General features: G+C 42.4%; 1 protein-coding gene across 1 annotated transcript in view; it reads left to right on the forward strand.

Moving 5' to 3' along the window:
* The window catches only part of LOC121653796 (NLR family CARD domain-containing protein 3-like), a 63,737-nt gene that overhangs the window by 21,148 nt on the left and 17,443 nt on the right, over window positions 1–25,146 (forward strand). The window contains exon 9 of the mRNA XM_042007459.1: window positions 17,772–17,945. Coding sequence (XP_041863393.1) covers window positions 17,772–17,945 — 174 coding nt within the window. The remainder of the gene's footprint in view (window positions 1–17,771; window positions 17,946–25,146) is intronic.

The raw sequence follows: 25,146 nt of genomic DNA on the forward strand, positions 1-25,146 counted from the left end.
CCCTGCTCCGTTATCTATCTATTCTTACAGTTTTTCTACACAAAGGCTGCTTGTTAATATTTTCTGAGTTTGCAGGGGAATTCCGCTCTGCTTCGGAGCGAGCAGATAACAGGTTACTCCCTTCTCCCAGATCTTCTGAGCCTCTCTTCACTTCTTCAGTAGTGTAAAAAACTCTGTCTCTTATTTGTATCTTATTTGTGAATGCACTCTCTGTAAGCTACAGAATAATAACACTAAGCTGTAGCTCTTATTAATCAAAACCAAAACCTAATGAACATCACTAAATCTAAGGATAATAATGTAAATAAGCAAGCAAACAGGAATATATGAAATGTGAATAAGTAATACATAACACATAGAGAAACATAACTGAGTATTGATCAGGCAGTCCATAAACTCAGTTTTGATTAAAAACATCATCTCACATCATGTGTGCCATAACAGTCATAGATTCAAACTTTAATAAAACTTCTCTCCCTCCTTCACTCACTGAGAGCAAAAACGGGGGTTTCCAGCAGGTGTGAGTTATCTGTCGAGATAAGGGCCTCTGCTCCCTGTCCGTTGCCTTAGCAACGGCTCTCTGGCCTAGAGCAGTGTTCACGCCACCATTGAAGAGCGCGGCCTTCACAAACTCTATTTCTCTATTAGCTCCTGTGACTGCTTTTGCCGCTTCATCAGCTGCTTTATTTCCTCGAGTGATTCGTGACATGTCCGCTTTGTGTGCAGCACACTTAGTGATTGCAATTTCTTTAGGCTTCATCATGGCCTGCAAAAGTTTCAGTATCTGCTTACGATGTTGTATCGGAGAACCATCTGATTTTTTAAAACCTCTATTCTTCCATACTGAACTGAATAAGTGACAAACATTATGCGCATACGCAGAATCCGTAAAGATTGTCACCCGTTTGCCTTCTGCTAGCAAACATGCTTCAGTTAATCCTACAAGTTAAGCAAGCTGTGCAGACGCTGGCTGTGGCACTACTTCTGCTTTTTCCACAACAAACTCCGATCCCCGAGCTCTTATTACTGCATAACCAGCACACAATTTGTCTCCTATGCGATAGCAGGAGCCATCAGTCCAATACTCCACATCCGCTTCCTGTAACAGAAGGGCTTGCAAATCTGACCTGAGTCTTGAAAACTTCTCTGCTTCATGAACACACTCGTGTGGCTCACCATCCTCTGGAGTTGGCAAATGTTCAGCTGGGTTTACTGTGTCACATCTGACCAGAGTAATATCTTCCTGCTCCAGGAGCCTATGATAATCTCTAAGTCTAGACATGGTCAGTGTGTATTTGCCATAATTCAAAAGATTTCTCAGACTATGATGGGTAAGAATTGTCACTGGATAACCCATCGTGACTGATGATGCTTTATTATACATCAGAGAAACTCCTAGTGCTCTGTAGCATAGTGGTAGTCCTAGCTCAACTTCAGAAAATGCAATAGAATAATAAGAAACAGGCTGAGGTCTAATTCCTATTCCTGTGGGTTGGCAAAGAACTGCACACGTGTTTCCCTCCAGTGGAAGTGGAGACGTATAACAAAAAGTTTTTAGAGTAATCAGGCAGAGCTAATGCTGGAGCTTCCTGTAGTCTCTGTTTGATTGTTTCAAATGCCAGAAGGCCATCTTGAGTCCAAGAAAGATTGCTATGAAGATGAGCAGTTCCAGTGTCTTTAATCATAGCTCTCAACGGTCCTGTTAAGCTGGCGCAGTCCTCCACCCAGGCTGATGAATAGCCGGTGATCCCCAGAAATGTCATCATCTCTCGGACCGTTCTTGGCTTTGGAGCTTTTCAAATAGCTTCCAGATGACTGTCGGAGATGCTTCGGTGTCCTTGGGTTATCGTCTGTCCCAAGTAAACCACTCTCTCTTGGCAATACTGCAGCTTTTTCTGAGAGGCTTTATGTCCCTTCTCCGCCAATATCTGCAGTAGTTTGATGGAGTCTTTGTGACACGTTTCCTGGTCTGGTGAACAGATGATGATATCATCTACATATTGAACAACTGTACTGTTCAGTTCCTGGTCGATCCCTGCCAAGTCATCCTTTAGCACTTTGTTGAAGATATGTGGACTGTGTTTGAAGCCTTGTGGTAATCTTCTGTATTGGTAGAATTGATCTTTGAATGTGAAACCAAACAGACCTCGGCTTTCCTCACTGAGTGGGACACTGAAGAAAGCACCGCAGAGATCTAACACAGTGAAACGTGTAGCTTCTGGTTGGATTTGAGCGAGTAAGGTATGTGGATCTAGTACTTCTGCTGGGTAATCGACCACCACTTCATTTACTGCTCTTAGATCATGGGCCATATGATAAGAGCCCTCCGGTTTCTTTATGGGCAGTAGGGGCGTATTGCTTTGAGGATTCTGTGTTATTTCCAGAATATCAGCTTTCACCAGTCCATAAATTTCCGATTCAATTTTCTGGATTGCTTCTTCTTTAAGAGGATATTGATTTCTCCAAGGAGGTCTGGCTCCTGGTCGAAGATCCACTTTCACCGGCTGAGCAGATTTCACCAGACCTATGTCGGTGCTGTGTCGTGACCACAGACATTCCGGAACTTGTTGCAGCATTTCTCTTCTCATGGAGTCAGAGTCCCTCATGACGCTGAAGACCGACTCTTGTGTCATCTGCACCACTTGTGGTTTGCCATGGCCTTGAGCTGAAATCATAATCTTAATGAATTGATCATCCTTGCTTCTCCAGATGAGATGATTCTCTTTTAGTGGTACAAAGATAGCTTTCTCTGCTTCCGCCATCATCTCTCCAACATGTTTCTGCTCATACTCTTCTGCTATCCTCAAAGTTGCATGTGGAACACTTTCTGGGATGTCATGTTCTCTGTTCAGATAATCATCCTTGGTTATCTTCAAAGCTGCTCCTTGAGGTCCCAGAATTATACAGCTTGATTGAAGTTGCACTTGCTTTGGTTGGCGGCTCAGCCACTCCTCCGAATCAGATTTAGCAGCGTCCTTGAAGTACTTGAGTGTACAGTGAAATGGATGTCCTGGAGCTCTTCCACAAGGTGTATTGGCTACAATGAACTTTTCCCATAGGGTAACAGGTTTCAAAAGTTCTGGACTAAGGTCGCCAATCCAAAAGACTGCAGAAGCATAAATCTCTGTTGTCATTAACAACTGACGATAAGATTCTTCTGGTACGTCCACCAAACATCCGTCTGGGGTACATTTCATTATGCAGTTCAGTTTGCATAGAGCATCTGTTGTGGCTTTTGCCCGGTCGAGTCCCCGACTCCGAGACCGTGCTCCGTCCACGAGAAGGGGCGCGCCTCCCGGCTGGAGCTCCTGTTCTGCTTCCCTCTCTCCTTCTTCCCCGGTCGGCTCCGGCTTTGACAGTTAACTTCACTCGCGCTTAAAGAGAATCGGACTCCGATACTTTTCTTTAAATGGTTTATTGCAGTTGCACAAAGGTTGCTGGCGAATTCAAACAACACGAACTGACCAGAGCTCTGCCAAGCAGAACTTTTTAAGTCTGTTCGACCCCCCTTTTCCCTCGCACCATCTCACCCTATCTTTTCCAGCCAATCAGAGAACATCTGTTTTCCACTCAGTCATACTCACACACCTTTCACAATTCCCAGAAAACAGTTATATTGCCCTTATCTTGACCGGTCACCTTGTACTTGGCAGGTCATGTTGTCCTTGGATATATTGCTCTTATCTTGGCTTATCAACTTGTTTTCCCCAATTCCCAGACAGGTTGCTCAGCGGACAGCGTGTCCTCAACTGACTGTTTTCACTACACATCTCTTCCCAAAAGTGCAATTGGGGTCTGTTGCGACACCAAAATCGGCATTGTAATCTTGCGATTTTTATAGCAAAGCTCAATTGGTTTTGTGAGAGGAACCAGCTGTTTCACACCCTCGAACCCGATCATCCATATCAATTGATTAGACATGGGGAGATGTATAGCATCTTCAGGCCCAAGGCAGGTAAAAGCGGCTCCGCAGTCCGGCATTACTTCTACCGGTCGATCATTTACTTTCACCTTTATTGTTGGATCTTGCTCTGGCCTTGATACTACCAGCTGACACCTCCCCTTCAGGTCCTCTGGGCATCCCTAGTACGCAGGATCGGGGCCCCTGTAGGGGTTCACCGGTCCTCGGGGCGGCCGTGACTGTCCTCTGGGTCGCCCTCGGTAGTTGTCTCTGGGAAAACTTTCTCCTAAGCTGTTGCAGTTGCGAACAAAATGGTCAGGCGAACCACAATTATAGCACACTTCAGGCTGCTGTTGAAAGGGTGGAGCAAAATTTCTACCTCTCCCGAAATTTCCTCTTCCTCTTCCTCTCCAGGTCTGTGGCGGGCCATAAACTGGCGGTGAGAAACAGTTAACTGGAGGCCATGGTGCAGACTGAGGTGGTTGGAACTGTACTTTATCCGGCTGCTGCTGTGGTGATGGTTGATTTGATGATGGCAGACTCTGGATAACCACTGCTTGTGTTTTCTCCTTCTTTTTATTCTGATCTGCTTTGTAAGTAGCCACCAGCACTTGAACTGTTTTGATTACTTCTGGATTAAGTGTCCCCTCGATCGGCCATGGGCGGTCGATGCTTGGCCAGCGCCGGTTCCACTTCTTTGAAATCTTGGCTGTACCTTTAATAAGAGGGTAGCTCTGCTGGACAAAATCAACTGGAGTAATTACAGTTGAAGTTTTGTCCTTCTCTGACATGATGCCAACTTTCTATAATTTTCTATTTTATGAGTTAAAAGGAAATGCCCAAAAAAGTAGTATATCCAATACTGTGTTATTACACTCAATTTCTTTTTGTTTGTGTTGTTTTTATTTTTATTTATTTATTTCGCTTTCACAAACCTGCAAAACAAATTTACCAACTTCAGAGGAAACCAAAAAGCCTTTACTTATTAACAAAACAAAATCACATCAAAAACCGCATTGTAATATCAGTAAACCATTCTTTCAATAGTCCATTTAAACCTTCGATGATTTATCACTTTAAAACGAATAAATGAAGAATAAAATATTTTGATAGTCAATAAGTAGCCAAGCTTTTCTGTCGGAGTAAATATACCATGTACTCTCTGATATGTGTCGTCTAGTATGTATATGCACCACTAAAGTGTGTTATGTTCACTTGAGTTTTAACAAAAAATAAGAAAAACGATACCATGTTTGCATGTATTGAAACAACTATGCATTAATATATATATATATATAAAGCAGGTGACAAGATGTTTGTGGATAAAATGCACAGTAGCCTTGAGCAGTTCAGGGGAGATGTGTCATCCGGTACAGATGGGTGACTGCCACACCCTTGAGGTCTCGGAGAGCCTGGTCGGTTCAGCTCTGATTCGACTCTCGATCCAAATAAATCATATAAAGAAAACAAACAAAAATTCAGTATGCCGTAATTCAAAACAATTTATAAATGTAACAATACAAAGATTATTAAACGCTAAAAGGAGGAGTTAACTTAATCTCCCTCCCTTTTCTCTCTCTCTCTCTTTTTTTTAATAAACCAATTTTAGGCTCTGTTGGCCTCTTTAAAGAAAAAGGAAAAATAACAAGACATATAAGGCTTTATTTTCCCATAGCTTAAATCTAAAAACAGGAAAAGGTGAAAAAATACAAATAGTAATGGGTCTGCTACCCCTCTGCTGCTCATGGCAGAGAGAGAGATAAACTTCTTAAAAAAAAAAAAGACGCCTATCTTCTGCCGAGAGGAAAAAGGGTCAGAGGTGACAGACCTTTCTGTAGTGTAACTGATAATTCTATAAGTATCCCAGAGCCGGGTGAACTTAAATAAACAATCTACTCCCACTCTATCACTTAAAGAGAGCAGCTGTGACAGCTGTAAAAATAGTAAATGTGACTATCCTAAGGAAAAATAGTCTAACAGTCGTCTCTTAAAATCTCCTGTACGCCTCAAGTATACTTCTAAATCCTCTTATAGAACTAATACACTATCTTACCAATACTTCCTCCAATGAGATCATAACAATAATGCACACCTTTACATAAAATAATAAAGACTAAACATTGTCTATGCAAACATGTAAAGCAGAAAATCAACTACAGGCATTACATCACATCAGCAGAAGCTCACACACCCAGACAGACACGCATGCTGACTCCTAAAGCTGTCTTCACTGCTCACACAGGCACAACGAACTTCATCCCTATTTTTTATATCAGTACAGATGAAGCAAGTGATATGTGGTCCGTGTACGTTCAGGCAATTCGTTTTTTCGTTTTAAACCAAAATCGGAAAAATGGAAGTACCGTCGTTTTTCTGTTTTTTCATTTACAATCAAAATCGGAAAAACGGATAAACAGAAGCTATTTTCCTTTCTTATTAACAGAATTTAAATACAAAAACAAGAACATCCTCATTTAAAATCCGCCCTGTTTTTGGATTTTGGTAATTCCTCTTTTTTATTTTTCCTTCTGAATTGAAAGATGAAGACATGTTAGCAGGCGGCCCGGAAGTTAGAATATTTCTTTCAAATTAAAAGCCTAGATTAACACGTAGCATCGTGCAAGCACATACTGCATTGACTCAAGGACATGACGTTGCACTCTTTGGCCCAATCCCATTTCACCCCTTGGCCCTACCCCTTACCCCTACCCCTTGCCCCTTACCCCTTAAAACGGAGCTAGAAGGGGTAGGGCTGAAAAGCCCACCCCTACGAATTGGGACACCCCTTCAACAGTCACATACGTCATCAGTAGTCACTAAAGAACATTTTACACAGATACTGGAAGAAACTAAATAAAAAAAACCAATAAATATTAGCCGGCATTGCTCTTAAAGTGTATTCTTAAAGTGTATTCCAGCGTGAGAAATCGGAGGTTTAGCGTGAGAGCGTAAGAAGCCATTCAAATGCACGAGACTAACGGCCGATGCGTGAGAGTAGCCCTGTAAACAAACGCAGCGTACCGGCTCGCACAGTGGTTCACCACGGTCTCGTGCTGCTACATGCTGCTGTCAAACATGACATGAGAGAGATCACTCCACAACAGCGTTCAGTCGAGATACTGCATAGTGAAACCTGTTGTCATACACAGTCTATGGTGCAGTAAGATGGGGGGGGCTAATGAAAACTATCGCGGCGGCAAACTTGTTGCGCTCATTTTTTCGTTACCGTGCAATTAATTGACTTATTGCTTATCGACAGGCATATGTAGGACGCAAAGTACGAATTTTGCATGCCATTAAAATTAATCGTGTGTGCTGGTATACGCTCTTTTCTCTGTGCCTTTTTTTTTTTTTTTTTTTTTTTTTTTGCGAGTGTGTGTTGTCCTGCATCTCAAGAAAGCGTGATGTGCGTAGAAACACTTGCTTTCTCATATAGAACAGGAAATTTTTCATACCCCTCCGTTTCAAGTGTGCCTCTGAAAAATCTTCGTTTGAAGGGGTATATAGCCCTACCCCTTACCCCTACCCCTCGGTCCTAAAAGGAATTGGGACACCCCTACCCCTTCACGTGAACGCGCAAAACGAAGGGGAAGGGCTAAGGGGTAGGGCCAAGGGGTGAAATGGGATTCACCCTTTAAGTAGACAGGACCACGTCTTTGTGTCTGCAACTTATTTCTCCCAGTCCCAGCTGTGCATAGAGCCTTTATAATTTTCATTTTTAATTTCAGGAGACAAGTTATTAACTAAAAGCAGCGCACACACTCTACTGCAACTCAGACACATGCACGCACCGTCTCACTGCGTGCAGGCAGGTGACGCACCGTGTTGCTTATAATTAATCATTAATTAATCATTGTCAAAAAGAACTGAAATGTTTCTGCTTGATGAGAATATTTTCCATAAAATGTATTTTGCTCCAATAAAGGTCGTAACAACATCTGCATACAGTACAGGCTGTGTTCTTAAAATAAACATATCACATTATAACGTGATAAGGTCCCATTTTTTTTTTATTTGGGTGACAGCTCCACGCTTATTCTATGATGATATAAACATAGAAACAGGTCTTGATTACACCCTAATTTCACTCAGGCTCCATATCAGGCACTGTTGTGGAAACTGTGGCAACAGCCTCCTTTGTACATTGGAGTGGATGGTATATTGTTTCAATCTTTGGCATTCCCACATGGAATAAAGTCTTCAGTATGTGTAGCCTGCCAAAAGTCCAGTCCATTTCCCTCATGTATTCTGCCACCTTGTGGTGATTCAGTAACAGCAGCTGTGTAAGGTAATTGAATATTAGAAGTTTTCCTGCTGTACTGATGAAACAACTTTTCTAGACTCCACCATTTACATTTACTATTGAGAAAACTGCACAAAATGACCCACCCACTGGAAAAATCTGAATGAAAATGCTGATTTTCCGCTTTGGCAGATTAAGTTGTTCACCATGTTATTTGACGGCTTGGTACAGGTAAATTGCAGACGTTCAATGTAACTTAGCCAGCAAGGAATAATAGCTATGAACAGTTCACAGCACTGTGATCACTGTGAACAATCATTTTAATCCTGGTTACTTGTTACCCACTAGGCTTTAATTTCTATCTATCTATCTGTCTGTCTGTCTGTCTGTCTGTCTGTCTGTCTATCTATCTATCTATCTATCTATCTATCTATCTATCTATCTATCTATCTATCTATCTATCTATCTATTTAATTATTTTATTATTATTATTATTAATATTGTCATCACCTTGAGGTCGCTGTCTGCCCGAACGAACATATTAATATTGTTGTGTATGAGTCAACGCAGTATGTGCTTGCACAGTGCTACGCATTAATCTAGGCTTTTATTTTGAAAGAATTATTCTAACTTCCAGACAGCCTGTTAACATGTCTTCACCTTTCAATTCAGAAGGAAAAATAAAAAAAAAGGAATTACCAAAATCCAAAAACAGGGCGGATTTTAAATGAGGATGTTCTTGTTTTTGTCTTTGAATTCTGTTAGTAAGAAAGGAAAATCGATTCTGTTTATCCGTTTTTACGATTTTGATTGTAAATGAAAAAACAGAAAAACGACAGTACTTCCATTTTTCTGATTTTGGTTTAAAACGAAAAAACGAATTGCCTGAACGTACACGGACCATATGTGCATGTTGGTTGTAACACAGTGAAATAAACTCTGTCCCTGTTTTCCATCCAAATTAGACACAGAAACTGATTTTCTTGTGATGTTAAAGAAACACCCTCATAATTTTCTGTAGTGGTTCATAAAAGAACACAAAAAAATATGTGTCCGGAAATGCGCAAGGCAATTAATAATATTTTAGCCACTAACAGAACATTCACACATATATAAAAGTCCTTTTTGAGGAAAATCTATTAAATTATTGCCAAAATAATAGTCTGTCTGCCAAATTGCAGACACTCATTATTACAATTAAAATTTTTAGATGAAGTTCCTCAAAAAAGGCTCATTTTTCCGAAGGTTTATTGAGTTACCTCTGAAAAGTTGGCCCATTGAAATACAGAAGCATTTCAATAGCAGTTCATTAGATTATTACTTATTAGAAAACCCTTTGAAAAGAATTTATCATTTAAAAGTTATAGAAACACAAACATGCATTGAAAACTTTAATTTTGCTCAGACCACACCCCAGCTGGTCACACACACACACACATCAGACACTCTTTTTTTTTTTAACTTGTCCTGTCCAGCATCATAGCAAGCAAAATGATAATCTGGTTGCTATATCGTGCTGAACAAGTTTGCTCTGCCAAGGGGAGGCCTATGGGTAAGGCTCCTCTTGATAATGTGATTAATTTATTTATTTATTTACTTTGAATCACGGAATCTATGTAATCTTGCTGGACCTGACCAGAGGGGACAGAAAAAGATGGAAAATAGCAAAAAGAGCAAAAGGGAAAGAAGAAAGGAGACAAAAAGATCACAGACAGAAGGAAACGACCCTTCAATCCACACCATCACCAGACAACAAACTGTTACACCTGTACATGAACACACCAGAAAATTTCCTACAACTTTTACAAAAGCAGAAACACACACACAGAAAAACAAACAAACAAACAAAAAAAAAAAAACAGGGCTGCCAGTCATTAAGAGTTTTTAAATAATAACCAAATCAAAAAGACATAACAGCGACCAGATACTAACTCACAGGAAAAATACAAAAAATTTTTTTTATAATTATCGCTTAGTATTAAAAACCCACTAGACAACTCAGTGACTGTGTCAGCATGCAGAGCATGAGAAACAAGGAGTGATCAGTGATGAGGAGTGGTGAGTGGGATCATGCAAATGCGACCTCGCCTCCACGGAGGCCAGAGGCAGACCAGGGCCTGGGCCGGGCCCTCAGCAGCAGACCCGGAGCACCAACCCAAGCCACCCCACCACAAAGACGACTCCAGCCCCACCCGAAGGGTGGCAGAGGAGAGCCCCAGCAAGAGCCCCCCACGGTCCTGGGGCACAGGCCCCAGTGGGCCAAGATCAGCAGCCGCCGGCCCCGCCAGGGACCAGCCACCCAGGGCAGCCCAAGCGAAGGGCCCAGAGCCCCAGGAGCCCAGAGGTGGCCGCCCCACCCCCCAAAGGCAGAGTGCCCCCAAAATGCCTAGGAGGACCAGGCCCCCCCCAGACAGCCACCCGGCGTAGGCCAGCACACACCCCGATGTTCCAGCCGCACACCCCGGGAACCAGGGTGCTATTGGCTCCCTCCCCCCACTCCCCATCTACTTCAACCTGCACCCCATATAACCCCACACTCACACCCTCCCCCGTGCCGCACCCACAATCACTCACCACCACACAATCACGCCACACACAACCCACCCACGATGCCCCGTGGGGGACACCCCAGGCGGACCAGCGCACAGCGAGCCCCAAGCACCCCCCCTTGACCCCTTGACCCAACCCCCATAGAGCCAGCAGCCCACCAGCGCAGCCACCCCGGGACCCGGCCCCGGGGAAATGAGAGGATGAGGACAGCGGCAGACCCAAGGCCCACCACCCCCAGGCCCGCCTAGGCCCCCCCCCCCACAAATGCACTTAACCCCGCCCCAACCACACACAGAAACACATGCACACACCTATTTCCTTGCCCACTCCCACTCATCCTAACTCACATATGCCCTCTCAGCCCAATCAGACACTCTAGCAGAGTTACGCACACACCGCGGCTCCTATCATACACACACACACACACACACACACAGCTGTTCTCACTCAACCTCACACCAACACCCTCTCCGTCAGTGCTGACTCAACTCTTTTTACTTTTATATGCCTCACAAAATCTTCTTCTCATCTTAATCTTAATTCCTTAAAAATCCTACAATTTTTCTATCAAATTCTTATCCCAGGCCTGAGATTCTTACACTCTTGCTTTTACACCACTAATCGCTCTAAACTGGAGTCCAAATGACACTGAACAATTTATTAGGGTCCGAGCCATACAAAGTATGGCAAGGCCCTATTGTTTCTGCTATGTTTATTATTATACTTCTCCTCCTAAGCGCTTCGACCCCTAATTTGACCCCCTAAACACCCATGAAAAGTTGTGAAACTTGGCACACACCTCAAGCCCGGCGAAAATTGCAATATTCTATGGACTGCATACACTTCAATGCAAAAATGGCTCAACAGCGCCACCTAGAAAAAATAAATTACCCCCAATATAATGGGGACACAAACGTCTACTTCGACGCAGGAACACGAAACTTGGCACACACGTGTAACACCCCGAGTCGAGCAAAAAAGTCAATCAAACATCTGTTGTCATGGCAACGGGGTGCCCGCCATCTTGGCGTGTGCGTCCATTTTTTGGCCATTTTTTGCACTTTACACACATCGTATTTGAACGAACTAGTCTGAGGGGATTCGTGCGACTGACTCCAAACTTGGTGGGAACCTTCCTCACAAGTTGGGGACCAAACGATATTCAAATCTTTCTAATAGCAGAAAGCGTGTTACCGTGGCAACCGACGGAAAATGACCTTCTCGCCATGAAACACGGTTTGCTCATATCTCCACAGGAATACGTGGGAACTCCACCAAACTTGACAGGATTCATACTTGTTGGGTCCTTAACGCGTTACACCACCTGTTGTCATGGCAACATCGGGTGGCGGGGTCCAGGCCGCTCGGACCCGATGGATGCCGCTTGCGGCTTTAATTTATTCTTATGTCTTACGATTCAAAGGGCTTTGGGCCCAGACCCTGAATTTGCATAAATTTATAAACTTTCAAATGTACATTTTAGAAACTCCAAAAACTCATAACACTTCACTATTTCTGAGGCTTAACCATCTCTTTTCCCTTGTTACAAGTGCAGGATCTCTGTCCTCACTATAAATTTCCTCGCAGCCTTTATGCTGCTTGTCTGCTTCTTTTCTTTGTCCCTCTTTTTTCTACATCAATTACCCCCCTGTCTACACTTCACCTGCGATGTGGAGAGAAAAAACAACTTACAATAAATTTAGCAGAGACACCTGTACAGACAACAATTCCACAAACATACCCACACAGAGAGCTTTGCGGAGTGACCCCCTTTCCTCTCCCCAGAAAAGAAGAGAAAAACACACCTGTCTTTCAGATTGCCCTCTGGAAGTCAGCTGAAGGAAAAAAGGCACTGCACGACCAGTACTTCGTGATGTTAGATTTGATGTATCTTGATCAGGAGATGTGGAAAAATTGGCTTTCAGGCAAAAACGTCTCTGGACGCTGACTTGAATAATAAAAAGAAGTTTATTACAAAAGTTCAGACATCAAAACAGATTTCTGCAGCAAAATCTGGAGGTCCCAAAACCAGAACAAAGACCTAAAGACCTGATGTGTCGTTCTGTCTTATATAGGGTTTAAACAAAGAAAATCCCTTAGTCCTGTGTCCTCCAATCATAGAGTTTGCCTATAGGATGCTCATTTGCATGGAATGCATGTTCTTGTGTCAATCCAGTCTGTAGGACAGAGAACCTTATATGGTAAAAACTTGAGTGTGTACCATACAAATGCTATGCTTAGATACCTCACTCTCATCCAGGAAGAAGGACAATCCTTCTCCCCACCACCTAACATTTGAACACATTGACAGTCCTGCAGCGCTCCTTCAGAGACAGACTGCTGCATCCAAAGCATGAAGAAGCTATTGCAGGTCCTTTGTTCCTGCAGAAGTTAGACTGGAAATCAGTACTCCCAGTTTTTTCATTGTGTGACGTTGGTTTGGCTTTTTGATTTCCAGTTCATGAGTATTGCTTTATTTGAGATAGTAAGTGCTAAAAGGAGAACTGTTTGATTTATTCATAGAGATGTTTGTGTGTTACTTAGAGACTAATTTCCTCCAACGGGTGCGGGTCGCAACAGTTAGGGTGTGGATATGGTTTGTAAACAATGATTTCATTGTTTCCACAGCCATCGTAACCTTACCTGAGAGGCATATCCTATGGATAGCGATAGGTGCCTCTTCTACGTAATAGCATAACACCATCACAGTGCCATTTTAAAGTAAAACCAAAACACGACTAAGAAACAAAGGAGGAGGATGGCATTACCAACAGTTTCTTTTTTCTTGGTGGTTGTTAGGGAAATTCTCCCCAACACAAGCACTGCAAAACTAAACCTTTCAACACAAAAAGAACACAGAGCATTACTTCATGTATACAATTTTACTTGCAAGGAGTGTATGCACCATACAGGTATGATACACACACTGAGTTGTTTCACACATTACAAAGCATATATAGGGGAGGTTCATGAAGTCCTTCCACTGCACATGGAAAAGTAGTTACACACTTGAAGGCTTACAGGTTTGAGCATTCTCTACTAAGATAAGGTATAGGGAGTCAGGGACACAGTGATCTCCTCTTCTCTTCTTCTTTAGTCTTGGTTCCCGACACACACACATTGACAAAGAATGCAGCTGAATACATTTTCTACTTCTTAGTGATTAAAATGCAAACTGCTACAAAGTAGATACAAAGTTAATTTCTAAAACTAATAAATGATTAGTTCAGGATCAGGATCAAGTATAATGAAAATGATAATCCTTTTGATTTCCCTTACAGCAGTGCTTCATAACACCATTTTAAACAGAGATTTAATCAACAAAAAATATTTTGCTCCAAACAAGGAGCCGTTCTTGCTTTGATTTTATGCAGGTTGCATATGAAGTGACTTTTTTTTTCTCAACCAATCAACACAGTGTGTCAAACTCCACCCTTTTGGGTCAGGTTGGTTAGATTGGTACCCCAACAGAAGGGACCCAACAAAGTAGGACGGGTCGGGTCAGATGTTAAGGTACCTTTCCCAGTGTTCTCGTGTGAAAACACAAAAAATGTGTCCTGACTCGCAGCTGTCGGTGGAAACAGGGCTTAGTAGGCAGATTGAGGGTTCCAGAGTGATGTGACAGCTCGTGGAATGAGAAAGACATTCTGGGATTTATTTCCAGAATTGTTGAACTGGTGTACAGTGCCATATGGCATGGATGTAATTATCATGGTGTTTTTAGAGCAGTTAGTAAAGGTGTCTGAGTAATATTCCATTTTGAACATCCTGTGCCCTGTGTAGTCAGTTCTGTGGAGTATCTTGTACTGTATTAGTTTAGTATCTGCATTTCTGGTTTGTGAGGGACTTATTTATTCATGTTTTCTGGTATATTGGAATTATGTTGTATTTCAGACATGACTCAGCAAACTAGGGGTGCTAGAATGACCCAGAAATGTTGTAGGAAAGCCGTCGGGTCCTGGTGCTTTGTTATTAGGCAGATATTTAAGAGCAGTGTAAAGTTCTTCATGTGTTATTGGTGAGTCCAGCATGTTAACTTGATCTTCATTTAACTGTGGTAGGTTGATGTTGTTTAGAAATAACTTCATTCTTTCCTCATCTGTTTTCTCAGATGAGTTTAAGTTTGCATAGAATTCTTTAAACATGTTATTAATCTCTTCGGGTATCTGGGTCGGCTTTCCTGCCGAGTCCTTAATGTTGGAGATGGTTGTTTTTTCCTGCTTTTGTTTGAGCTAATTTGCTAATAGTTCACCACATCTGCTGTCATGATGAAAATGTTCTTGTCACAGTCGATGCTTCATAAATAGTCTTATTCTTTATGATTTCATTCAGTTGTAAGTTGTATTTTCTTAGTTTGCTTTCTGTCTCTTCAGTTGGTTTAGAAGCGATGATGGTTTGTAGTTGTTTTATTTTCTGTTCCAGCTCAGCTTCTTGTTGTTTTTCTTTCTTTGTAGGTGGAAATTGAGATGATTATGCTCTTAATACTACTTTCTCAGTTTCCCATAAAAAGGATGGAGATGACTTTGGGAAGTCATTTCTATCTAGAAAGGATGCCTGCATCATCCTGCAGCAGTTAGAAGTCAACATTGCTCCCTGTAGACCACAAACACACTCAATAAAATCCGATATAATTAATTAATGTACATACGTAATTTTTCTTATTTTTATAATTCTTATATATTAACAAGTTCTGGGGGGAACCTGTGTGGAGTTTGGTTGTTCTCCTTCTCTGCGTGGGTTTTCTCCGGCTTCCTCCCACCGTCCAAAGACCTGCATGTTAGGCTGGTTTGAGTCTCTAAACTCTCTCTAGGAGTGAGTGTGAGTCTGATTGAATGTTTTTCTCTCTGTGTTGGTTCTGTGATGGACCAGGAACATCTCCAGGCCCCCTGCCACCCTGTTTTTAAATAATCCATTATCACGAGAAAAAATCATGTGATCATGACCACTCTCAGCTTCCGTAGGATCATTCTGTGTATTTTTTTTCTCTTGATAGAAACCACAGACTTACAGATATACATGTGTTTATACGTAGAATGTGACTCAGCAACAATAAAGCGTGGCATAAGGAGAACTGTGTTGGACTGGTGCTGTATACCTCATCTGTTCTGACTGGACCATCTGTGGAGGCTGCACATATATAAAGGTCCTTCGTAAACCGACACCTCTGTTATATGAATGGTTTCATTCAGTTACCTTGACTGGTACAAAATTGCTACTTTGACACCTAGAGAGTTAAAAGGGAAGAAAAAACCCACATTGTGTCAGTTTAACATAAAATTATGTGCACAGCTTGTAAAAAAAAATATATATATATATATGTATATGTATATATATATATATATATATATATATAATCATCAAAGTAAAATACAGAATAAAAGAAATTAATACCTCATTGGCTGCTTCAGGGCCCTTGCAAAATGTTCAGATCTAAAGCATCATTTTGCAACCTGCAGCATCTCTTCTAGACGGTTACATGTGGGTGCTTGTCATCTACCAGAAACTCTCACAAGAGCAGCCCAGCAGAATGTAACTTGGGGTGTTCCACAACATAAGCACAAATATGTAACACCTCCTAATTATTTACTTGGTACAGAAAAAGTACACAAACATACAATTTTGGAAACAAAAGTATTTTAAAAATTTGATTGTCACGGACACAACCACACTGTAGATTTGCCATTATTTCTACATAGTTTGAACTCTTCAGATACAATAAGCTTTTACTTAAAATTAGGCTTATATGACTGTTTTTGCTATTTCTCTTTTTATCAAGTTTATTACTTCTGTGAAGCCTTTGTAAAAGGTGCTGTATAAATAAATGCTAACCACAGTGTGACAGCATTTCTTGAAAGATTATAAAAACAAAGCAGAACAAATAAATGTGGTTGATTACAACAAAGTAGGGCTGCTCTGGCAAAAATGATAATCATTATTATTTTGATTGAAGTTATTGTTTGTCTCTGACCAGAAGCTATGTTCAGCCCAGTGTGATCTAGAAAAAAAATTAGTCTGGAGACATTGTGAGATTTATATACAGCTCTATGGTGCGGCTTGACCACAGGTCCGTAGCGGTGGCGAAATATTGGATTGTAGCCACATCCTTCTCGACACTCATCATACAGGACAAGCAAACACACTCCACTAAAATGGTGATGAGATAGCAAGGGAAGCCGTTTGTCTAAAGTGTTGATGTGTTTCTTAAATCCCGGGCTGTTCACTGTGTTAACTGAGCACTGGTCTTTGGTGAGAAAAAAAAAACTTATGTTTGTTTATAAGGTTTGTTATCCTTTTATTTCTCTGGAAGCTGGTGGGTTATTTAGTCGTGACTCTTCAGTCTAACTTGAGAGATGTTGGAAACTCTTGAATAAAGCCAAAGCAGTTGGGGCTGTGGGAAGAGTCTGCAGCAGAGCGCTGTAATGCCAGTAGTGCTCGATTTGCAACTGAAAACAGCACAAGAGTAAACTACGAAGGAGTAAAAAATATTGGATCACTTCATTTTTATGATAATTGAAAACCCAGATTGTAATTGAGAATAAAATTTGATTAATCACCCTGCCCTATATTAAACACTATTTATTTACAGCAAACACTTATTGTTAGGAAAATTCTCTCAATGAACAACAGACACTCAGATCTGTTTCAGTTCAAACACAACCAGAAGACACGTGGAAACACAGGCCAGCCAATAATGTTATAACTAGATTCCAGTCTCAGGACACATCCCTATTTAGCCTATCCCCCTATGGAACAGTTGTCTCTCTTCCACTCGTGCTGGACCCCTGGAGTGAGGTTCACGTTGACCAACCACAGAAGAAGGCAATAAAGTCCTTTGATCTTTTTCTACAACTGTATTCACTCCCAGGGGCACTAAAGATAACAGTGTCCTGTAAAAACAGTCCTGATCACAATCATTTAATGACTAGCTATGTCCCTCACAGATCTATCACAATGTCATCAATACAAGATTATTCCATCACTTGTAAATGTGTCCATTCTCTAAACATCAAACTACAAACCAAACATTGTAATATTTGTTACGTCTTACCTGCATTTTCTCTGTAACTTTCTCTCCAGGCTAAATGCTTGTGGTCTCTCAGAGACAAGCTGTGGACCTCTGTCCTCAGTCCTCAGCTCCCAGTCCTCCAGTCTGACAGAACTGGACCTGAGTAACAACGACCTGCAGGACTCAGGACTGAAGAAGCTGTGTGGTGGACTGAAGAGTCCAGACTGCAAACTGGAAACTCTCAGGTCAGGATTCATCAAACTAAAAGTTTAAAAGAGTTTTTATTCATGAGTAACAAACTTGTGGAAGCTGTTTATATGAATATCAGATGTTTGTGTGTCTCTGATTTAGGTCTCTTACACCACAACTTTTTTCTTCGTAGTCCATGTGTGCACAGGTTGCTGCTAAACTAGTAGAACATGCAACAGTGCACATGGCAGTTAAAGCTAAACCTAAACCATCAGATTAGGATATTGATCTGGTTTTCTTTCTTTCTTTTTGTCTTTTTTTTTCTTTTTTGATAATTCAATGTTATTGTCCAAATTTCAAAGCATAAAATATTAATTTTTCTGGAATTTCAGTCTCATCCATAATGAAATAGTAATTTTCAGGTGAGTTATTTATATTTATCCCAATAAGAATCTTGTAAACAGAATAGTCAGAAAAATAGTGTCTCAGATCCCCACACACCGGATTGCAGTAAAATCTAGCCTCCATAAAACCAAGCATGTCTGAAACCAGGTACCAAAGTGGATAGGTTTGAGTCCTCTGCCATCTGGGGGGAGAGCGTAACCGCACCACTACAGGATATGACGTCAATGTAATGAAAAACGCGTCGATTCCCAATCCACCCTTCCTCAAGTGTTTTATGCTTTGTAGTCCAGAGTTTTTTTAAGAATACGCACCACTTCTTCATTAGTCCAAAGAAATGTTTCTCTTTTGTTTCACAGTGAATCCCCAGCCATCTTCTCTTTTCTGCTTTCAATGTGTACTTCCTGCAAGACGCAGTGAGCCTTTATCTGTGCATGTGTTGTTTTGAGCTACCTTTGGAGTGTTACTCTTTAGCAACCCCCACAGCCTTCTAGTATGTACTACAGTAATGTTGTGAGAATGTTGACGCCTTTCTCCTCGTGTTCACCACTGTTTTCACACCTAAACTGGCTTTGGTGCCATGTAGACAAAGCCTCACTCTGTTCACACCCCCTTGTATGCCTTCCGTTATAACACAGTTCTCATGATAAAATCTCCTCTTTATCTCAGAGAGAAACACATCAATGACTGTAATAAATGAACCTTTATTAAATTACTCTTTTTCTGTGCTGCCCTGTTTATTTATTTATTTTTTTTACAGTCAGTGTAGAAATGCAATTGCCTTTAAGACTAAATTTACCAGCATTTTCAGTTTCTCCTGCAGTGCCCCCTTCCTCTAACATAGTTAATCATCCCACTTACTGACCCATTGTTTTTCAAATTAAGTAGTCTGCATATTGCTCTCCCACCTTGATTACAAGTGCAAGACACATCTAATGTTCCCTTCAGTTCAAATCTGTAGAGATGATAGAATCTTTTTTTCCTGTTTACTTTAGATTCATTTTTTTACCACACTATTTCATGCAGGTTTGTGCCATTATGGCTTGTTTTTGTGAGGTTTTTATTCCAACATGCCTTTTGGTTTTTTATTTATGCAGCAGCTGCACACTTGAATTTCCCTCTGGATTAATAAAGTACATTTTTATCTACCACTATTACAATAACTATAAAGATCCCATGTAAAAAGAAGTTACTGTGCCATTTTTCATTTTCTTAAATATATATTTTTTTTATATTTTGCATCACAAAACACTGAAACATATCTGAACAAAACACAGTAAATTAGTTAATTTTTCTTTGTTTATTCTATTCTATTCTATAGTCATTTAGCAGACATTTTAATCCAAAGTGACTTATATCTGAGAGTAAGAACAACACAAGCAAGGATTCAAACAAGATGGGACGTCATAACTCTGTGAGGGATTTAGCAAACTGGACCGTAAAACAGTATCAGGACAGAGGATTGGATTGAAAACAGGTTTATTGAATAATAGTGAGTGGCTTCCAGGAAAACCGGGTCCGGTCTCGTAGCCCGCTAGCCTGCGAGAATAGGAGAGCCGAGGTGAGAACAGGTGACAAAATGGGGATTTATGTATACAGATGATTACGTACCGGCGGGAGAAATTGAGAATTCCTGTATTGCAATAACAGTGAGGAGATCCGCTGCGTCTGTCGGGGCTGCTGAAACAGGATGGGTTAGCAAGGGAAGATGATGGTTAAACTGAGACTTTGAGTTGGGTATGTGTTCAAAGAAGGGGAGGGGGTCCGGATGGTTCCTCCAGCGGAAGGGAGAGAGAGAAACAGGTTGCATTAATCCAAGATCCAAATCCACATCCAAATCCAAATCCAAATCCAAATAGACAGTCCAGGGGTCAGATTATCAGCTGGGTCAAATCAGAGTTACCAGACAGGGAACAGGCAATAAATCCGGATATCCAGGTCAGAAACGGGTCGGAGATCAAAAACAGGCAGGCAGGCAGAAATCAGGGCTGGAAAGTGCAGGGAGTTAACCAAGACGATCTGGCAAAGGAGTGGTGTTGTGCACTGGTATATAAAGCACGCAGCGCAGGTGGAGCGCATCAATAATCAGGAGCGCATCAATAATCAGGAGCGCACTGGAGGAAGGATGCCTTCAGGGACAGCTGGGAGATTCCGACTATAGGCAACCACCGTGACAAACTCAGTGACAGTCAGACTGCTATGAGTCCAGTTGTACCCAGGTGCTGTCATGTAGAGCTAGAGGCAGTGCTTTTGTTGTTGATTTTTTTGTTGTTGTTTTTTCTAAGTCCCATTTTTAAATACAAGATCACAACGTCATCACACAATGTCATCCTGTGCATACGTGCACACAAGTTATTCAGTGCTGAGTTGTGCCAAAGAGCTAGACAAATCTTTCTAACTCATTCTGATGAATCGAAAAGTTAAGCTAAGTGTGGAAATGCTCCTTAAACAACCGAGCCTTTAGCTTGCTCTTAAAAGTGGATAAGGACTCTGCAGATTGGACAGAGTTTGGTAATTCGTTCCACCAATGAGGAACAACAAAGGAAAAAAGTCTAGCTACTGACTTTGCGCCACGTTGTGGTGGGAGCACAAGGCAACTTTCTCTGGCAAAGCGTAACTGTCAAGAGGGAGTGTAGCTCTGGATTAAGGAGTGAAGGTAGACAGGAGCCATTTGGGTTATTTTTTGTAAGCCAGAAGATGAGCTTTGAATTTGTTCCGCTGCAACTAGAAGCCAGTGAAGAGCAATTGGCAGCGGAGTGACATGAGCTCTTATGGGCTGGTTGAAGACCAGACGTGCTGCTGCATTCTGGATCATCTGCAGAGGTTTAACTGAGCATGCAGGCAGGCCAGCCAGTAAGGAGTTGCAGTAGTCAATGCGTGAAATGACCAGAGCCTGGACCAGGCTCGTCGTGGGTCGTGTGTTCTGTTAGGTAGGGTCTGATCCTCCTGATGTTGTAGAGAGCTAATCTGCAACCGGGCAACCGAGACAACATGGTTCTTAAAGGTCAGCTGTTTGTCTACCATGACACCAAAATTCTTAATAGAAGAAGTAGGCACAAGAGTGATAGAGTCAAGCTGCATGCTTATCTGTGGCACGGTGGTAGTGAGGAAGGATTGGTTGGACAGACAATAAACTCGTCTTGGACAGATTTAGGTGGCGATCCTTCATCCATGCAGAGATATCAGCAAGGCATGCTGATACTCGCATTAAGACTGTTGTGTCATCAGGTGGGAAGGAAAGGAAAATCTGAGTGTCATCTGCATAGCGGTGGTAGGAGAAACCATGAGAGTTAATAACTGCACCAAGTGAGGAGGTGTATCATGAAACGAGAAGAGGGCCAAGCACCCTGAGGCACCTCTGTTGTCAGCTCATGTGATCTGGACACTCCCCTTCGCCAAGATACTCTGAAGGATCTTCCTGTGAGGTACGACAAGCCACAAAAGGACAGATCCTGAGATGCCAAGCTCCGAGAGTGTGGAGAGGAGGATCTGATGGTTAACCATGTCAAAGGCAGCAGACAGGTCCAGCAGCATAAGGATTGACCAGCGGATCTGGCAAGCCGTAGGGAATCAGTAACTGACAGGAGAGCAGTTTTAGAAGAGTGGCCTTGCCAATAGCCAGACTGATATGGATCTAACAGGTTGCTGTCTTGTAGGAACTGTGACACCTGACTGAAGACGACACACTCTAGTAGTTTAGACATGAATGGAAGCAGGCAGACAGGCTGGTAGTGGGTTTCTTCAGCAGGGGGGTAACCCGAGCTTGCTTGAAGGCAGAGGAATAGACACTGGATTTAAGAGGGGGGCCATCATGCAAATAATGTGATGAATATGTATCATAGGCATCCACCTGACCATTTATAGCCACAATGTAGGTGTGGGAAGGCGTTCCATCACATACGCCCGCTTTAGAGTTGATTTTCATTTATGAATGGAAACAGGTGTGGGCTTTGCTTGCGCAGGCTATTATAAATCTGAAAGTAGAAGTGTGCAGCATTTTGCTTTTGCGCAGCAAGCACTGTCGTGTTTGTGTTCTAATAGATGGTCGAGGTCGGCTTTAGTTATGCTGAACTTTTTATTACCACAGGCTAACCGCCATTTCACAATACACACACTTCCACATACAATCACCTGCCCCACACCTGAGGCACTCTTCTTCTATACATTCTCAGTACCCGTAACTGGAGCGACCCCTTGCGTTAACACCAATCACAACAGCCACCAGTAGCTTGCATTGCTACACACAGTTTTATAAATAAAGCCCCAGGCTGTGTAGTTCCTAGATGAAGCGGTTGAGTCAGCGGCAGGGTGGATCAGTAGCTGAGCAGGCGGATTACAAAAGCATCCCCTACAGCATTGCCACATCCAACGGCTCAGTTCAGTTCAGTTCAGCAGTCTACACAAACCTATGGTTTATCTTTCCTACATTTGCGGCATGTATATTTATCTCATTACTCATTATGAATACTTTTCTGTACTGTGGTTCCTGTTGCACTTCTTCAGCACATGACACTGCTTTTTTCCAAGGGAATATCCTGGGGTTTGTTGAAGCTGCAACTTTTTTCTTCCTTCAAGGCCTTCTCTTGCCAAAACCGCTTCCGCAATTGCTCTGCAAGGTGAACCAAGAAAAGTTGCCTTTTTTCAGTGGACCCTGTACAAGGGCAGCCTTGGCAGTGTCCAACCCGCACTGGAAAAGGATCTGATTTACTGCCAGCAATGCAGACCAAGCTCTGAGACCGGTTGTACAGAGACAGGACAGCTCATACAAGGGGTTCTGGCACTCCATACTCCCCCCACAGGAGTCCCCAGAGGACACGGTTATATACCTTCTCCAAGACTACAAAGCACATGTAGACTGATTGAGTAAACTCCTGTGCCCCCTCCAAGACCCTGCAGAGACTGTTGAGCTGGTCCACTGTTCCATGATGTCCACGCGATGCTGCATAGGGGTGTCAGCCAAGACAGCCCTACAACATCCGGAGCCTTAAGGAACTCTGGCGGACCTCACCCACCTCAGGGGCCCTGCCACTGAAGAGCTTATTAACCACCTCAGCAACCTCAGCCCCAGAGATGGGAGAGCCAACACCAGGGTCCCCAGACTCTGGTTCCTCATCAGAAGACACATCCGCAGAGTCCTTATCCACTTTTAAGAGCAACCTAAAGACTCAGTTGTTTAAGGAGCATTTCCACATTTAGCTTAACTAAATGAGTTAGAAAGATTTGTCCAGCTCTTTGGCTCAACCAAGTACTGAAGAAGCTGTGTGCACTTAAGCCCAAAATGATATTGTGTGATGAAATCATGCACTTATGCCCAAGTTGAGATTGTGTGATGAAATCGTGATCTCATATTTAAATTAAATGACTTTAAAAAAAAACACACACAAAATAAAAAAAAAAAAATGATATGCACTGCCTCTAGCACTACATGACAGCACCTGGGTCCAGCTGGACTCAAAGCGGTCTGACTATCACTTAATTATGACGCCCCATCTTGTTTGAATTCATGCTTGTGTTGTTCTTACTCTCAAATGTAAGTCGCTTTGGATAAAAGCGTCTGCTAAATGACAGTAGAATAGAATAGAAAGACATTTTGCTAGGATTGAGAAGGTCTTCGAAGTATTCCCTCCACCGCCTCACAATGCCCCGTGTTGATGTCAGCAGCCCCCCATCCCCACTGTACATAGTGTTGATGGAGCACTGTTTTCCCCTCCTGAGCCACCAGATGGTGTACCAGAATCTCCTCGAAGCCATCCAGAAGTTATTCTTCGTGGCCTCTCCAAACTCCTCCAATGCCAGAGTTTTTGCCTTAGCAACCGCTGCGGCTGGTCACCTTAACAATAGAGGCACGGAACACAGCCCACTCGGACTCAATGTCCCCCGCCTCACCCGGGACATGGTTTAAGCTCTGCCAGAGATGGGAGTTGAAACTCTTTTTAACAGGGGACTCCACCAGACGTTCCCAGCAGACCCTTACAACCACTTGGGTCTGCCAGGCCTGACCGGCATCCTCCCCCACCATCTGAGCCAACTCCCCACCAGGTGGTGATCAGTTGACAGCTCCGCCCCTCTCATCACCTGAGTGTCCAAGACATGTGTCTGCAAGTCCGACGATACAACTACAAAGTCAATCATCAAACTGCTGCCTAGAGTGTCCTGGTGCCAAGTGCACATGTGGACAATCATATTCCTTGAACAAGGTGTTCATTGTGGACAATCCATGACAAGCACAGAAGTCCAGCAGCGAAATACCACTCGGATTTAGATCACGGGGGCCATTCCTCCCAATCACGCCCCTCCAGGTCTCGCTGTCATTGCCCACGTTGGAACTCTCCCAGCAGAATGAGGGAGTCCCCAAATTTAGTGCTCTCCAACACCCCCTTGGGCTTTATAGGGTTAAATATCCAGTGGGTGGAGTTCCTACTGGACATTCAATCAGATCATTCTGCTTACACTTCTCTCCCACCTCCTGATGAGCATTCAGTGAAACTAGTGTGACTAGTGACAGTTTAGATCTTCAGTTGTCAACTAGTAAGCATTTATGGTCTAGTTATCTATGTTGGACCTCTAGTTGATAAGTGGCATTAGATTTTTATTTCACTTGTGTAACAAGTAGACATTTTGGATTTTGCTAGTTAACAAGTAAGCATTTTTGTCCCAACAAATAACTAGTAAGACCAAACAGGCTTTATCTAGTTAACTAGTGAACATTTAAACATCTACTAGTACAAGCAAGCACTTATGCCTTTACTGGTTAACTAGTAGGCTTTGTCACCCTCAGTATTTACTATCCCAGTAAATGATAAGTTACTACAAGTAAGTTAAATTTTGCTTGACCTGTGCACATGTTAGAGTTTT

Source organism: Melanotaenia boesemani, chromosome 2 (genome assembly GCF_017639745.1).
Source record: "Melanotaenia boesemani isolate fMelBoe1 chromosome 2, fMelBoe1.pri, whole genome shotgun sequence".
NCBI lineage: Eukaryota > Metazoa > Chordata > Actinopteri > Atheriniformes > Melanotaeniidae > Melanotaenia > Melanotaenia boesemani.